The sequence below is a fragment of the Aspergillus saccharolyticus genome (genome assembly GCF_003184585.1).
Source record: "Aspergillus saccharolyticus JOP 1030-1 unplaced genomic scaffold BP01scaffold_2, whole genome shotgun sequence".
Taxonomy (NCBI): Eukaryota; Fungi; Ascomycota; class Eurotiomycetes; order Eurotiales; family Aspergillaceae; genus Aspergillus; species Aspergillus saccharolyticus.
This window is the reverse complement of record NW_020290612.1, coordinates 719,359-735,357: the sequence shown is the minus strand read 5'-3', so window position 1 is coordinate 735,357 and position 15,999 is coordinate 719,359. Positions and strand designations below refer to the sequence as shown.

The window sequence follows — 15,999 nt, the reverse complement described above, 5'->3', positions numbered from 1 at the left end:
CGTCGAAACCCCCGCGCTATGACGTGGTCGGACTAATGGTTGCGAACTGTCTAGTCTCGCGTACAACGAGCTGTACCTGGTGGTGGCGGAGTAAAGCTGGGGTAGGGCTGGCCGCACCGCATTGGCAGCTGCTGTCCACGATTTATCTACAGCCTGGATATCACACCAGAAGGAGATTTCGTTTTAACCACCATCCATCCTGCGGCCAGATTACAGGTCCAAGGGACGGAGTATGAAGAACAATACCTCGAAGAGCAGAATACAATTCCGACTTCATTTGAGACAGTAACTTGCGCTTGCGCTATACATTCATCAAAATCATACACCAATAGTCATCAAACCGCTCAAGCACTCGCATTCCAATCCACCACCGCATCCTCACCCGCCTTCTCCTTGATCAGCCGGTGGCTGAGATCCCACAGGGCGGCGCCCAGCACGGGATCCGACGCCTGGCTGCTCTCCTTGCCCAGCTGCCCCACGTCACTGAAGTAGTAGCCGTTCCATCCCTTCTCCTCGATCTCGGGGCTGGTCGCGGCCCACAGCGCGCTGTACGAGCCCTGCTCGACGTTGCGGCCGACGGCCAGCATCACCGTGGTTAGGATCTTGCCGACGATGCCTGGGTAGGCGTCCTTCCACTGGCCTTGCATTGCTGTGTTGACCTGTTTGATTTGATGAGCATGTGAGTGACCAGGATATTGAAACGAGATGGATGATTGCGGTGGGGATCTATTGCTGGCTGAGTATAGGGGGTGGAGGGGGGCCGGGGGGCGGGGGGAGACGAGGCCGGAGCAGGGTGTGATATTCGAGGTACTCCGTATACCCACTCCCTTTCTGCGACAACCACACGCGAAAGAGAAAAGGGAGACTTACAGCGCCAGGGTGAACAGAGAGCGCATAGATGTTATCATTATTAGGCTTAATCACCCGGTCCAGCAGGCCGTACTTGACACCGAGAATAATGGCCAGCTTGGTGCGGCCGTACAACTGCGTGTTGCCGACTTCGGGGTTGTTCAGCTCCTCCAGCGAGCCGAAGTGCACATCAGGCGGGGCATTACGGTGCTGCTCGGAGGACTCGAAGACGATGCGCGGGGCGGGTGTGTTGGGCAGCTTGGAGGTCTTGCGCAGGAGGGGATAGAGCTGGTTGACGACGTAGAACTGGCCCAGCCAGTTGACTTGGAAGTGGCGGTCGATCTGGTCGTGCGTTTCGCCGTATTGGTTGGCGTTGATGCCGGCCGAGAGGATGAGCTGGGGGCTGGTCAGCGAGATGGTCCGGTATACCGGGGCACTGAATCCCAGGGATCATTTACCAGGTCCAGCCGCTCTTCGCGCTGGCGGATTCCCTCAAAGACCTCTCTGACTTCCTTGAGGTTGCCCATGTCGCAGGGAATCCATTCGACCTGCGCGTTCGCGCCGGCTTCCTTCTTGATCGACTCGATGGCGGACTGGCCCTGTTCCTCCTTGCGGTTGACCAGGATAACTCGGGCGCCATTGAGGACAAAGGCACGAGCGACCTCATATCTGGACTGGTCAGGGACGCCAGAAAAAATTGATGGACTGAGACAACACTCACCCTATTCCCAAGGCACCGCCGGTGATCAAAGCGACGCGACCGGACAGGTCGTGGATCTCCTTCTTGGGACCGATGATGGGCTGTAGTACGGACTGCATGATGATATTTTGGTTCAGTAATTCAGTGATGTGAAAAAGAATTCAGCATCATGGGGGTGGTTCGAGGGGGGATTTTTCAATAGAATAAATAGGGCGCTGGTGTCAACACGGCGTAAGTATGATATCAGCCCCTGGGCGCATCGCATCCACTTTTCCTGATCCCGCCAGACCTTTTCTTCCAATGCAAACTGGTCCCCCTTGAACAGCTGGATTATGACCATTTATGACAATGTGTATGGTCTTGTTTGCACTATAGCAAGTACGAGAATAACCAATAAACCTGTCATGATCGTGTCTTGTCAAATGAAATGAAGTGATTTGACTTGACTTGATCTGAGAATAACTTAGTGAAGGAACTGATAAGATAAGCGGATAATTACCCCCCCCTACGTCATACCTTGAAAGCTTCAATGCACAAATTTCCTATAATTTGATATCAGAACTATTCAGTAGAACAGATATCCTCCTCATCCACGTCTAACTACAAAAGCAGTTCCATCATGTTCACCAGCAATACCAAGAAACCCCCCCACCACCGCCTCCGCATCACCGCCGGCCCCCACTACGACCCTCAAACCCACCACCAAGTCACCGTCAACGGCCCCGACCCCCTTCGCATCGAGAGCTCTCATCTCACCGCCGACCTCTGGGTGCGCATCAAGGACTACACCGGTATCATCCATCCAAACATCCCTCGCGGATGATTCATCCATCCATCCACCCCGAATATTAACCCCCAACGTCACATCCAGGCTACCCCGCCTCCTCCCCAGCGACAAACCCTTACTTCACCGCCAATGACAACAGATACAGCCTCACCTTCTCCCTCACCTTCACCCACCCGGTGAACGGCAACGACCTCCTCTTCGGCAACGACTTCGACCACCCGATCCGCGACTACCTGCCCCCGGGCTTCGGGACCGCCTTTCGGATCGTCCAGACCATGCTCGACCCCTCGCTCGAGGGCGACGCCCACGCGGAGAAACCCTACCTGTATAGTCCGGCGCTGGCCTCGTGGAATCAGTTGCGCGTGGGGGATACCACCACCCCGCACTCCAGCGAGGCAAGGTCGGATTTGGTGGTGATGGAAGGGGCGGATGGGTCGGGGGAGGAGGTGCGCAGGCGATACGGGATGCCGGAGGATGCGGCGGCCCGGACGAAGTTCTTCCGCGCGGAGGAGAAACGAGCGGAGTTTGAATTCGAGCCCGGGAGGGTGTATCAGGCGGATTTTGGGAATCCCTACCTGGATTTTAATGGTATGTTGTGGTTGGAGTGTCTTTTCTGGGGGGGGAAAGGGGGCAGGGAGGGAAATATGTGCTGACGCGGAGTTAGGGTTCGCGATTCATATTCCCGGCATTACACTCAACATTAGTAAGTATGTGAGTGAGAAGAATAATGTGTTACGGTATGTGTTGAAGAATAGGACCACCGGGGAGGAGTATTTGGTGGTGAACTTCACGGTCGTGTTAGAGGAGGCGCAGGCTGAAGCCGGGGATGGGAATGAAGGAGTGGATGAGGTGGATTAGTTGGAGGTTGCGCGCTTGACTACTTATCTACAAGAGGAGCATATATATTACGGCGGACGATTGCGGCCATCGGGCAAATGGAGTTTTCTACCGATTTTCACAAGTCCTGTTACTGCTTATCTTACTGCTTCTAAAATAATTATATGAAGTTATTCTCTTCTACTATTATATATACAGTTCTTCAACCTTTTCTTTACAACAAGAGATGCCTCCATTTATCAATCTTGAGCCGTACAAGACGGAGATTATTGATCTTTATCAACAGAGCTACTCTTCTACACGTATCGCTTCTACACTTCGAGAAAAATATCATATTCAGGTTGCAGAACGTACGATCAAGAGTCGACTAAGTTCCTGGAGTATTCAGAAGCGAGACCATACAGTTACAACTGATTTGACTTTACACCAGCGACAGTACGTACAACAAGAGAATGACGAGTTTCGACTAGCAACAGGCCTACTTAGAACAGAGCCTGTTTTCTTAAGTCCAAAGGTTGATACTACACAGAAAGCAGGTGATTTTCTAAAGGCCTGGTTTCGTACATCAACAAGTCAAGTCTATCAGATTCTTCTGATTATTGAGCGCCGTACGCATACATCTCTTGTTAAAGAAGAGGAGGTTGGAGTTAAAACAGAACCATCTACATCTCCAAAGGTTGAAAAGGAATCGTCCAAGAGCCTATTTGTACGATCAGAAACTGCAGAATCAAAGACTGCAGAATCTCAGGAACCTCAGCATCGCCAGATCAGCAACGTACAGAAATGCTTACTTTCTGCCTCACCCTCACCACCTCATCGTACAAGGCAGAAATACGTGCTGAAGGCAAAGGACAAGAAGGGGACAGCAGAATATGGAATTCCGTTTGATTTATAAGTGTATATACTCTTAAAACTGATACTGACTCTTTCGTACGATTGAATTTCTCTTGTGTTATGATTTCTGGTGAGCTTCTTATTCCAGACCTGTTTTCTTCTTCTCTTCCTCTCTTCTTCCTTACAACCACCACCACCACCACCATCACCAACCGCCCTTCCCCCCTCCAAAATGTCTTCGTACGTGTTGGAAAGCAGAGAAGCTATAGCTAAGCTTATTTACCCAATCTCTGGTTTCTTTTTGACAAAAAAGATGATGAAAATTGATGAAGATAGTGCTAACTGACTTTGTACGAGTAACAGAAACAATAACAACAACAACACCCTCCGTCCTGCCTCGCGCCGTGCTGCCCGCCGGCCCCCCAACTACACTCCTCCTGGGGTGTACGTGCCCCCAGATCTGCGGAGATACTGGGACCGATTGTACGAAGGGCTCCCGGAGGGCCGCAACCCAGTGATCCCTCGTGGTGATCTAGGGATGATTGCCCCGTACGTCCACACCAATGTGGGAAGGACCGTACTTGCTTCGTACGAGGCGCGTGACGTTGAGTTCCGATACGGCCGGATCCAAGCTTATCAGATCGCTTCGCATCGGCCGTCCTATATTAATGCCCTGCTGATCCAGTCTTTGGGAAGTCGTCCGCCTGAGGCTTGTATTAGCTGCCGTACTAGTCAAGCCGGTCCCTTCCCAGAATGCCACCACTTACCTGGGGCATTCGATGGAGCATGCGCCAACTGCAAATGGCCGGATGCAGGATCTCGTTGCTCCATCCGAGACTCAGCATGGGGGGCCGTACGACCAGCCAATCCCCCTACTCCTATTATTGGGAGGGGGTCGCCTGCTCCGGGAGCCCGTACGAATCCAATTCTGCTGGGGTTTGAGGAGGAAGAGGAGGAGGTGGTTTTGGTGCCTGCCCGCCGCCCCCCTCCTATAAAGGAGGAAGATATAGAGGAGATCCCCGTGATTACTATTCCAGACGAAATCATTGAGATCGATTAAGGTACGTACGATTTCTAGTATCTCTTGCACCCCAGCTGTACGGGATACCTGTGTACAGCACCCTGGGCAAGACTTGCACCTCTCCGTGGTGCTCAGGACTAGTAGCCGCAAGGTGAAGCTAAGCAAGTCTAAAAGCTTCATGTAGTACGTACAAAATACTCGCTTAAATAGCCTAGCTAGGAGATGAATTGATTCTGCCGGCAGAACACCAAGTGAAAACTCATTTGCCTGATGGCCGCAATCGTCCGCCGTGTTATATATACTGTACATCATCAGAGAAGGGGAAGGGGCAAATATGTTCATAAAATTAAAACCTAATCTCTTCCTGACTGCATCATCTCACGGATCCCCCTTTCCTCGCACATCTCTCGACATATTCCTCACCCTCCCAATCCTCGACCTCCTCTTCTTCGTCCGTCCCTCTCCCAACCGCCGCGACGGATCACCACCGCCGCACTCAGCACCGCAACCGCATAGAAGAAGTCCTCGACATACATCCTCGCCTGCACCTCCCGGATCGCTTCCTCCGCAAGCCCAACAGATCCCCCCGTCCGGTCCGCCCCATTCATCGACCCCACCACCCCCGTCGAGTGTACAGGAGCATAAACGTGACGGCAATGGCGAGGAGGAGCCATTGCACCGTGAATTGACGTTTACTGTCGCTGACTGCAAAGCGAGTCGCGGTGAAGAAGAAGAGTCCCAGGAAGACGACAAAGTAGATTGAGTAGCAGACGATGCTGATGCGCGAGGTCTTGGTGGTAAAGGCGTGGTGGGCGCGACATTGTCCGCTCTGTGCGCGCGCGAATAACGCCATCGGGCTGGGATGGATCGTTGGCCACGCCAGGCCAGGGGTGATGGCTTGCTTTGAAACAGACACAGTAAGAAAGGGGAAGACGTGGGCGCAATCTGGGACCATCTCAGTATATAAAAATACTATATTTAACCAGCATATCATGCATCGCACACCGGGGGGTTGGGGGCACGGGGTATGGAGTGCAGGGTTGGCGATTGCGGGACAACTCGTGGCCGTGAATGGCTGCATTCCATACGAGAGGCGCCGCTTAACCTTGAATACGAACCCTAGTTTCATCTCAGGAGTTTTCGGGTGCCCCCTGGTGGTGACGGGCCACCAGCTGATCGGGGAGAATGACAAGATGAGATGACAGATGACCAATCAATCCATCCAGTCATACACTGAACACTACTAGTCCTGTGTACTAGGTACTATTTTTCATACTTCGCTAATGCCCACTCCAACACCTCAGGATACCAGCGTCGGCCTACATCCTGGTGCGACATGATGCGATGCACAAACGTCCCCTCGCCAACCCGCCCCCGGAAGATACGGTTGAAAGTCGCCTCTGCGTCCGACCGCGCCTGCTCGTCGCCCACCAGCGCGCGGATATGCGCCGGGATCGCCAGCGAGATCTCCTCCGCCGATAAATCCAGACTCATCCCCTGGAAGACAGGAATAGAAAAGCGCGGCCCGAGATCTGTGTTGTGCTCATCCAAGAAATTCTGCGCCGCCAGACTGACCCGGTGCGTTGTGGCTGTGCACACTCCCCCCGTGATGGCCTCGAGTGCGCGCCCAATGTTCACCACCAGGGACTCAGGAAGAGGCGGCGCGGGGATCCACTCCCCGGCTTTATTCTGCACTTCCAGCCCCGTGTGCGGCGTGGCTTGCAGTAGGAAAGTCAGAAATTCCGAGTCCTTGTGCGCGCCAACGCCCTGGGCCTCGGACGCGCGGGTGGGCGCAGGGTACTTGATCAGCTTGAGTTTCTGCTGGATCGGATGCTCGAAGAAGCCATCCAACGCGGTGGGGGCCATGTCAAGGGCCTCGCAAATCAGGCCCCGGAAGGCTTCTGCCAGTGGTTGGGTTTCGGATAGATATGCCTCAACGGCGGTGCGGAAACCCGGGATGGCGGATTCATCAGGCCACTATTCAGTATTAGCTCGAGGTCGAGTCTGAATCAACAGAAAGCTTCACCTGGTTTGGTCCCCGAATGTTGCGATAGAGCGGATCATCTGGTCCTGGGGGAGGAAGCTCGGTCGCAAACTAGCTCACGCCATCAGTCAAAATACGGCTGTTTACATGCTGGAGAGGCTCGCACATCGAATTGTTCGCGATGATCGGTCCGGCGGGCTGTGGTCTCAGCGCCGAGGCGTGAGTATCCCAGAAAGTGTTTACTGTTGACCATCTCGATCGCTAGCTTTTTCTCGCGCGGGAGATCGAAGATGGCGGTGGTTTGGTGGATCAACTCGTCGCGGACGGCGGATGCGACCGGAGCGTTGATGAGGTAGAAGAAGCCCACATGGACCAGCGCATGGCGGAGACTGGCGAGGAATTGTGGTTTTGTAGTGGGAGAAGTGGCGAGAGAGTAGTCAAGGATGGGAATTGTGGTAAATGAAGGGTTGTTACCAGTCATTGTAGCAAGAAATGAAAATGAAGAAGTCAAGGTAGTTGTAGATGCGGGGTTGATATCCCGGGTTGGAGCTGCGACATCGGGCCGCCACGGGACATCTTTGGCGTCATCACCGGCAACAATGGCGAGCATCCATCGAACCCCTCCAGACAAAGTAAACAGACTAAACCACATTATCCTCTCATCGGCGATAGGTCCAGTGTCTGAGTATATAGAGCAGGTCCCTACCATGCAATGTGAAACGTCCTTAATCCAAAATTTAATACACTCACAGCGTCACAATGACAGACCTCTTGGGACTGATTTATGTGAATCACACCGACTGGATTCTGACCAGCAAGGACAAGGAAAACCGCGGATATTGTCTCTATGCATCTCTGCAGTCGCAACTGTGGACCCAGCTGCAGAAGATCTGCGCCCGGCTGATGCTTCGGGAGGGATAATATCATGAACCAGTCGGATGGTGTCAGGGTATGATACATGTCAGAGCTGAACATCGGTCTTGAAAAGAACTAAGCTTCACACATCATGAGAGGGTCAGGCCGCGCTGCACATAGAGACAATATCTTCAGGCACAAAGGGTCTTAGGATGGCGAGCAAAGATGACAATGGGACCCAGTCTAGAGTTCCATGGATCGTCTCGATGGCACGCCCACTGTATAGAACTCGGGCGTAGTGCTCAGAGTCCGCCGTTTCCCTGTTCTCTGTTAGACATCGGGTTGCTTCATATATCCGTGGCACGTACCATATCTCAAAGGCAAGGTTCGATCCCATTCCCGGCCAACGCAGCGCCTTGATCCCCAACGCACCGAGGACCGGTCCCAGATCTCCATCATGCACAAAGCTGTGGCTGTAGACCAATGTCGACGTGCCCTTGGCCACTGCTTCCAGGTGCTGCACAACCTCGCCGATGAACAAGCCCTCCACAAGCTGGATGTAGCGCGTAGCATTGGCGTTGTGTCTCCACCAGTAGTTCCATTCCCAGTCTCCGGCTCGAAAGACCTCATCCGCCTGCTGTTGAGTCGCACACCGAGATTCGTCTTTGAGGCTACATGGCAAGCTGTAGCCGTTGCACAGGCGGGCCTGGAAGTTGTCGGCAAAGTGGTCAAAGGTGGACATCCAGCTCGACGTGTTGGCATCGAACATGTCGGCCAGCTGGTTGCGGAGCGACGCGGTAACCGTCAAATGCTCTTTCCACACGGGAGTCGATTCGATCGCCGAGAGAAGGTCGCTCCGTGCAGAACAAGAAAAACCCTGGTCGACAGTGTCGACACTGGCTGCCTGCTGATGCAGGGGCAATGACCCCTGATACTCTGGCCAAAGTCCTCTCAAGACACCGCCCGCAGATTCTTGAGTGAGGGCGGAGCTACTACTACGTAGCCAGACCTTTCGGCCGCTCTCCTCGGCCGGATCCGACGGAATGAGATGTAGTTTGTATAGGTATACTGCTCGAAGATCGCGACCGTGTTGATATCCATCCAAGAAGCCCCCGACCGTGAGTTGTGGATATTGGCAGGACCCATTTACGTAAGTCGCAAGGAACGGGTTGGTCGGATCTGAGTATGACTGCGCGTAAACGTGTAGCGGAGACGGGTTTTGGGAGGTCGGCGCAGCGTACAGGAAGGGCTGTAGGTTGTTGCAGTTATATGCTTGGTTCTGCGCAAGGTTAGGGAATGACCTTGATACCGGTACAAAACAAGACAGAGTGACCAACCTCGCCGCCTGGAAGAATATTGTAGGGGGTTCTGCGTTGGTGACGCTGCAGGTATTCCAGATAGACTAGGCGACCGGAGGTAGAGCCATTGACGATGGGAAGGGGGAGGCTGTAGGTCTCGAGGCGGGGGTGAGGCATGGAGCAATAGTTGTAGACATCGTCGGCAGAAGGCGAGCTGGCCTGGTCCGCTGGGGCTGAGTAGATCCCCCCGTAGGTTCCTAGCGAAGTATTGGTGATGAAGGTGGTGTGGTTGAGTGGTGGGTAGAAAGTGTCGCGAGCCGCGACCGCAGAAGTAAAGAGGCTAAACAAGAGAGAGATCATGTCGACGAGACCCTCGTAGATACTAGTAGACATGACCACGCGGTAATTCCGGGTGCATATAGCCTTTTATAGCACTCTCAAACAATGTGTAAAAACACCCTTCAAAGGCGCTGTTTTGACGGAGCGACTTTCCCACCTTCACACGGGTCGGCTTCTAGCTAAGATGGTCGACGGGGAGCTGCCACTCCCACCCAGCATTCTCCCACGTGGGCATGGCGGTAACCGAGAAGATGAAATTTGGAATCCCACGTCCATGATACAAGATGTGGGATAGGCCAGACTGAAAGCCAACGAGGACGCTAATTGACCCACCGATCAGGGATGGGTTGATTGTTGAAGAAATGTTTGATAACTTTAGGTAAGTTAGCTGTTGTTGTTATTGTTTATGATGACCCCGCCGACTGTCTGTCTCGATCAGGAATAGTTCAAGGGACCTCGGTCACGTGATACAACAGAAGCAAGATCATCCATTCGAACATTTGAGGGACTGTACTCCGTAGAAAAGATTAGCGTTGCTGCTATTCGTCCCCTTTCTGCTGTGAAAGGACATCTTCTCTATCAGCCCTCCTTCTCATACCACTTAACCCCCAGCAGCCTCTGGGTTGATGTTGGTGACCGATCCTCTATCCATTCATCTACAACATCAACTTCCCCACTAACGAACTGGATTGCTGTGGATAAACATCACTTTCCAATCGATCAAGTAATGGATACACTGACTATCATGTAAATAAAGAATCTAAAATAGTTCTTTATTCAATCTACATTGCGGACATATCCAGAAAAAAAAAGAGGGATGATAAGAATATAACAAAGTATGAACCTAGAATACTATCTTTGTCAAGGAGCGGACTGGCTGGTCGGTTTGATCACCTAACTGGGAGATCTTCTAATAGCACTTCTCTGGATTGTTCGTCTAGCTACCGGGTCAAGCTATCCTCAGGTTCATAGACAAGACGCAGCTCGAGGAGCCACAACGGGATCGCAGGTCACGTGTTCGGGGACGGGTAAGTCAAGGGGTGAAGAGGGTTAAACAGGTCAAACAGGTTGTTTGGGTCGAGCGGGTCGGATAGGTGCTCTGGGTTTGCACCGTGACAATATGTCTGTATATAAGCTTAGCTTATATTCTAGTCTAATAAGAGAGATTAGTATATAACTCCTTTTAACGATGAAACAGTTATCCAGCAGCCGAAAGCGGCTACCGTCGACGCCGTTTTGCGAGTCCTTCTAGACGCTCGGCGGTCTTGGCATCACGTGGAAGTACTCGCACGACCAAGGCAAATACTACCACGGCCTGCGCTAGTTGGTCGTCCTGCTCTGGTGCCTGGTCCCTCTTGACGCCCACTCACCATGCTGCCGCGGACTGAAGGGGCAGTTTTTGTCCTCTTCCAAGTGTCCCTCTTGACGCCCACTCACCATGCTGCCGCGGACTGAAGGGGCAGTTTTTGTCCTCTTCCAAGTGTCCCTTAAATATCTGAGCAGAAAGCCATTTTCGGCTCCCCTTGCGACCGTCTTCTTTCTCCCCAGTTGGCCAGGGCCAGCAGATGGCAGACCGATCGCTGGCCAAGTGCCTGGAGCTAAGTGGCATGCGTTGCGCGGCACGCCAATGCAGCTGAGGCACATGTGCCACGTCACCATCAGCATGACGGCGGCAAGCCTCTTAATCGTTTCTTCTATTCAGGATCTCAAGCTCCTGATGGCCCTTCAGGTCCACAGACCATAGTGCGACGAGCTGCCAGCTAAAAGAGCACGAGAATGGGTTATCTCCTGCCGGGGTGTTTAAAGAGAGTGAGATCAATGATAGACAGGGATCAAGGGTCGAGAAGCGGGGTGACAAGAAAAAGCAAATATTGGCCATTCACATCCCCTCCGCCTGGACTGCCAGCAACACTTTCTCTACCGTCCAGCAAAAATATCTTATCAAGCGTGTCGTAACTCGAGGCCATATTGGAAAGGAGACAGGCACCTTCCTCACCCAAATTATAAAGTCTGATCCTTCTATTATCTCACGATGTTCTCGTTGCTTGTTCTTCTTATCTTCGTGCTTTCTTTAGTATACCTCCAATATTCTGGTGCCCGGGCTCTACCCGCAAGAGAGAACGAGAATGTTACCGGCAATCATGTCCCATCCGAAAACAAGAGCTCTACCCCCGTTAGCCCTGTCGCCCTAGAGATCAAAAAACCGGGAAACAATAAAATTCCAAGTTCAAATCAAGGCCCTTCATCGTGGCATGATATTGCCGAAGAGGAGGATTCCGCTCATGAAAATGATACCAAAATTCCCGCGGAAAGCATAACCATTGCAATTTTTTGTGCTCTGGCATATGAAGCTGTTGCAGTCCGATACATGCTAGACAAAGAATACTCATGTCGCTTGGAAAGGGGGGGGCCAACAAAATATGTCTACTCGTTTGGGCTGATTGGCGAGCATAACGTTGTCATTGCCCGACCCCCTGACATGGGTACTGTCAATGCGGCCCATTGTGCAGCAGCTGTCAGTCAACAGTTTCCAAACGTTCGCCTCGCTTTAATGGTGGGGATCGGTGCTGGCCTCCCCAGCCCGAAGCACGACGTTCGTCTCGGTGATCTGGTCGTCAGTAGCCCCAGGGACGGGTTACCAGGTGTTGTTCAGTATGACTTTGTCAAGCGAGAACAAGAAAAAGACGTCCAAAAGGGCTGTCTAAACAAGCCGCCGCGGATCTTGATAAGTGCAGATGGAAAATTGCAAGAAGACGAAATGATGGAAAAACATTCGCTGAGAAGGGCTCTTAGGAAGCTTACCAATCGCCCGATGTTCAAGCGGCCTGTTGCAGAGGACATTTTGTTCGACGAGAACTTTCTCCACGTTGTGAAGGGCTCGAGTTGCAGTGAGTGCAACGATTCAAGTGCAAAGATGGCCGTCCACCGCCCTCAACGTCCTGATGACAACCCCATCGTTCACCGCGGTCTTATACTTTCGGGAGATGGAGTTATCAAGAGCTCTGAATACCGTAAACGCCTACAACAAGACTATCCAGAGGCGCTCTGCCTTGAAATGGAGGCAGCTGGTATCATGGACGAGCTTCCTTGTCTGGTAGTGCGAGGAATTTGTGATTACGCCGACACCCACAAGAATGATGAGTGGCACTATTATGCCGCGGCTGTTGCAGCTGCTTACTGCAAGGCTCTTTTGCGCAAGGTCGACGCCCAAGAAGTGCAGGAGGCGACAACTATGAAACAGCTGATGGATGGTGTGAAGGGACTGGCTGAAGGGATAAATAAGATACAAGACTCACAAAGGTACGATAGATGGCTCTAAATTCTATGTATTCTATGTGATCATTGCATAGCTCATCTTGTATAAGGGATACCCAGATTCTTGTCCAAAATATAGACCGACGTATGCTCCTAGAGACACTACGCCCAGTCGAGGAAGCCTTATTCGATGCCTATCAGAAAGAGGGTGGAGGTGAATGTCTCCAAGGAACCAGGACTGAGCTGCTCGCGGAAATTTTAAAATGGGGGAGCTCTCTATCAGGTCCATGCATATTCTGCCTCGAAGGTATGGCTGGAACTGGAAAATCTACTATATCTCGGACGACGGCAGCGTTATTTCGTGACCGGGGTATCTTCGCAGCAAGCTTTTTCTTTAAAAGAAATGCTGGTGACCAAGGGAACGCAAGACGACTATTTTCGACGATTGCGTGGCAAATAACATCCACTATCCCCGGTCTTTCGGCCAGAATTCAACAGTCAGCTGATAAGGAGCGGAGTATTTCAACAAAAACTATCGATCAGCAATTTGATCAACTTTTGCTTCAACCATTACGTACTTTTGGACAATCAAATCATGAGAAGCCGTGCTTTGTTATTGTTATCGATGCACTGGACGAGTGCGAGGCAGAAGGTGATATCGAGAATATCTTGCGGCTTCTACCGAAAGTGATGGAGGTCCACTCGATAACACTCCGTTTCTTTTTGACATGTCGCCCTGAACATGCAGCTTTACGTGGGTTCAAGAGCCTCAAGGAAAACGACCGCCAGTATCTGATCCTACAAACAATCCCCAAACCAATAATAACTCGCGATATCTCACTCTTTTTGGAGCACAGATTTTCGGAGCTTAGAAAGAAACAACCCACCCTTCCTAAAGGATGGCCTGGGAAGGATAGGCTACAAACACTTGTTACAATTGCTATTCCTTTGTTCATCTTTGCCGCCACTGTCTGCCGCTTCCTCGAAGACCCACAATGGCAACCAGAAGAGCGACTGGTTGAATTCCTTGATGATCCAGCCACAAGATCTGCTTCTGAGATGGAAAGAACATACCTGCCAATCCTAAACCAGCTCTTGAAAGGTCGAAATAAGGCGGATTCAGACAAGCTAAAACAAGAGTTTCACGAAATCATTGGTGTTATTGTTCTTCTTGCTCGGCCGCTGTCAGTTGAGTCACTGACGACATTGCTTAGTAAGAGCAAAAGCACTGTTAAAGGACGAGTGGAGTCATTTCGCTCTGTCCTCAGTGTACCAGAGGATGATGTTATTCCAGTTACGACTCTACATTTATCATTTCGAGATTTCCTAGTGAGTCCGGAGTGTGAGTTTCGAATCAATGAGGCTGAGATTCATGGTAATATAGCATCACACTGCCTTCGGATTATGAATCACAGTTTAAGGCACAACATCTGCAGTCTACCAAGTTACGGAATAGAACGCGCTGAGATCCATGATAGTGTGATTAAACAACATTTACCAGACGATTTACGGTACGCCTGCCGCTACTGGGCGCATCATCTGCATCAAAGCAAAGAAGATGGAAAGCAAATGGAGGCACTCTCCTTCCTGAAGGTTCATTTTCTTCATTGGCTAGAGGTGATGAGCTTGATCGGGCTGGCTTCTGAGGGTGTTAGTGCAATAAATGCACTACATTTAAAATACGAAGTACGTTTGGCTCGCACTCTTGATACCTCATCAATTTCTGGCATTAAGTAACTATGATCTAGACCAGCCTGGACGAAAATTCCTCTGAATTCTTACACGACGCAAAACGATTTATTCTGAAAAATAGTTACATGGCTGACCTTGCGCCACTTCAACTATACTGCGCTGCACTTACATTCGCGCCTATGAATAGTGCTATCCGAGCTATGTTCAAGACCAGCCGAAGATGGATAGAGACTTTACCACAGGTTGAAGAGTCGTGGAATGCCGAATTGCAGACACTCGAGGGCCATTCAGGCTCGGTTGGATCCGTGGCCTTCTCAGCAGACGGCCTGACGGTGGCGTCAGGCTCACATGATAAGACGATCAAGCTCTGGGACGCCAAGACCGGGTCGGAGATCCGCACACTCGAGGGCCATTTAGACTGGGTTGGATCTGTGGCCTTCTCAGCAGACGGCCTGACAGTAGTATCAGGCTCATATGATAAGATGATTAAGCTCTGGGACGCTAAGACCGGGTCGGAGATCCGCACACTCGAGGGCCATTCAGACTCGGTTAGATCTGTGGCCTTCTCAGTAGACGGCCTGACGGTGGTGTCAGGCTCAGCTGATAAGATGATCAAGCTCTGGGATGCTAAGACTGGATTAGAGATCCACACACTCGAGGGCCATTCAGGCTCAGTTGAATCTGTGGTCTTCTCAGCAGACAGTCTAACAGTGGTGTCAGGCTCAGCTGATAAGATAATCAAGCTCTGGGATGCCAAGACCGGGTCAGAGATCCGCACACTCGAGGGCCATTTAGACTGGGTTGGATCCGTGGCCTTCTCAGCAGACGGTCTAATAGTAGCATCAGGCTCACATGATAAGACGATCAAGCTCTGGGACACCAAGACCGGGTCGGAGATCCGTACACTCGAGGGCCATTCAGACTGGGTTGGATCTGTGGCCTTCTCAGCAGACAGCCTGACAGTGGTATCAGGCTCACATGATAAGACGATCAAGCTCTGGGACGCCAAGACCGGGTCGGAGATCCGCACACTCGAGGGCCATTCAGGCTTGATTGTATCTATGGCCTTCTCAGCAGACGGCCTGACAGTGGCGTCAGGCTCAGATGATAAGACGATCAAGCTCTGGGACGCCAAGACCAGGACGGAAATCTGCACACTCAAGGGCCATTTAGGCTTGGTTGGATCTGTGGCCTTCTCAGCAGACGGCCTGACGGTGGCGTCAGGCTCAGATGATAAGACGATTAAGCTCTGGGACACTAAGACTGGGTCGGAGATCCGCACACTTGAGGGCCATTCAGGCTCAGTTGGATCCGTGGCCTTCTCAGCAGACGGCCTGACAGTAGTATCAGGCTCATATGATAAGACGATTAAGCTCTGGGATACTAAGACCAGGTCAGAGATCCGCACACTCAAGGGCCATTTAGACTTGGTTAGATCCGTGGTCTTCTCAGCAGACGGCCTGACGGTGGCGTCAGGCTCAGCTGATAAGAAAATCAAGCTCTGGGACGCCAAGACCGGGTCGGAGATCCGCACACTCGAGGGCCATT

The 15,999-nt window shown here is 51.8% G+C and overlaps 7 protein-coding genes across 7 annotated transcripts in view; 3 read left to right on the top strand and 4 right to left on the bottom strand.

Moving 5' to 3' along the window:
• Nucleotides 1-271: 271 nt before the first annotated feature.
• On the bottom strand, nucleotides 272-1,770 carry BP01DRAFT_352842 (short chain dehydrogenase/reductase family protein). The gene is made up of 4 exons (XM_025574031.1): nucleotides 1,571-1,770; nucleotides 1,308-1,518; nucleotides 871-1,245; nucleotides 272-659 (listed from the first exon to the last, which is right to left on the bottom strand). Exons 1-4 carry the CDS (start codon nucleotides 1,666-1,668, stop codon nucleotides 345-347), a joined length of 999 nt encoding a protein of 332 aa, XP_025435339.1. The 5' UTR covers nucleotides 1,669-1,770; the 3' UTR covers nucleotides 272-344.
• A 398-nt stretch (nucleotides 1,771-2,168) lies between these two features.
• BP01DRAFT_332278 (DUF1769 domain-containing protein) lies at nucleotides 2,169-3,233 on the top strand (the record flags this gene model as incomplete). Its single annotated transcript, XM_025573082.1, has 3 exons — nucleotides 2,169-2,340; nucleotides 2,421-2,924; nucleotides 3,001-3,233. The coding sequence occupies 3 exons, from the start codon at nucleotides 2,169-2,171 to the stop codon at nucleotides 3,192-3,194; spliced, it is 870 nt and encodes a 289-aa protein (XP_025435338.1). The 3' UTR covers nucleotides 3,195-3,233.
• A 1,006-nt stretch (nucleotides 3,234-4,239) lies between these two features.
• BP01DRAFT_362289 (DUF3716 domain-containing protein) lies at nucleotides 4,240-5,067 on the top strand (the record flags this gene model as incomplete). The annotated part of the gene is made up of 2 exons (XM_025576215.1): nucleotides 4,240-4,247; nucleotides 4,371-5,067. 2 exons carry the CDS (start codon nucleotides 4,240-4,242, stop codon nucleotides 5,065-5,067), a joined length of 705 nt encoding a protein of 234 aa, XP_025435337.1.
• A 252-nt stretch (nucleotides 5,068-5,319) lies between these two features.
• Nucleotides 5,320-6,260, bottom strand: BP01DRAFT_75902 (uncharacterized protein). The gene has a single exon (XM_025580084.1). The coding sequence runs from the start codon at nucleotides 6,155-6,157 to the stop codon at nucleotides 5,633-5,635; it is 525 nt and encodes a 174-aa protein (XP_025435336.1). The 5' UTR covers nucleotides 6,158-6,260; the 3' UTR covers nucleotides 5,320-5,632.
• Nucleotides 6,261-6,291: 31 nt separating this feature from the next.
• BP01DRAFT_370824 (isopenicillin N synthase family dioxygenase) lies at nucleotides 6,292-7,493 on the bottom strand (the record flags this gene model as incomplete). Its single annotated transcript, XM_025576631.1, has 3 exons — nucleotides 6,292-7,005; nucleotides 7,055-7,123; nucleotides 7,179-7,493. The coding sequence occupies 3 exons, from the start codon at nucleotides 7,491-7,493 to the stop codon at nucleotides 6,292-6,294; spliced, it is 1,098 nt and encodes a 365-aa protein (XP_025435335.1).
• Nucleotides 7,494-8,027: 534 nt separating this feature from the next.
• Nucleotides 8,028-9,558, bottom strand: BP01DRAFT_378920 (histidine acid phosphatase; the record flags this gene model as incomplete). Its single annotated transcript, XM_025577111.1, has 3 exons — nucleotides 8,028-8,187; nucleotides 8,236-9,146; nucleotides 9,205-9,558. The coding sequence occupies 3 exons, from the start codon at nucleotides 9,556-9,558 to the stop codon at nucleotides 8,028-8,030; spliced, it is 1,425 nt and encodes a 474-aa protein (XP_025435334.1).
• A 1,834-nt stretch (nucleotides 9,559-11,392) lies between these two features.
• The window catches only part of BP01DRAFT_75861 (putative wd40 protein), a 5,042-nt gene continuing 435 nt past the window's right edge, over nucleotides 11,393-15,999 (top strand). Inside the window, exons 1-3 of the mRNA XM_025580083.1 lie at nucleotides 11,393-12,804; nucleotides 12,870-14,445; nucleotides 14,508-15,993. Coding sequence (XP_025435333.1) covers nucleotides 11,537-12,804; nucleotides 12,870-14,445; nucleotides 14,508-15,993 — 4,330 coding nt within the window. The 5' untranslated portion in view covers nucleotides 11,393-11,536. The remainder of the gene's footprint in view (nucleotides 12,805-12,869; nucleotides 14,446-14,507; nucleotides 15,994-15,999) is intronic.

Excerpts from the sequence above, each read along its gene's own strand:
- BP01DRAFT_352842 (XM_025574031.1), bottom strand. The coding sequence starts at position 1,668 with ATGCAGTCCGTACTACAGCCCATCATCGGTCCCAAGAAGGAGATCCAC. Across the intron at positions 1,246-1,307 it reads GCGAAGAGCGGCTGGACCTG|CTCATCCTCTCGGCCGGCAT; the intron begins GTAAATGATCCC and ends ACCAGCCCCCAG. Across the intron at positions 660-870 it reads TCTCTGTTCACCCTGGCGCT|GTCAACACAGCAATGCAAGG; the intron begins GTAAGTCTCCCT and ends CAAATCAAACAG.
- BP01DRAFT_75902 (XM_025580084.1), bottom strand. The coding sequence starts at position 6,157 with ATGAAACTAGGGTTCGTATTCAAGGTTAAGCGGCGCCTCTCGTATGGA.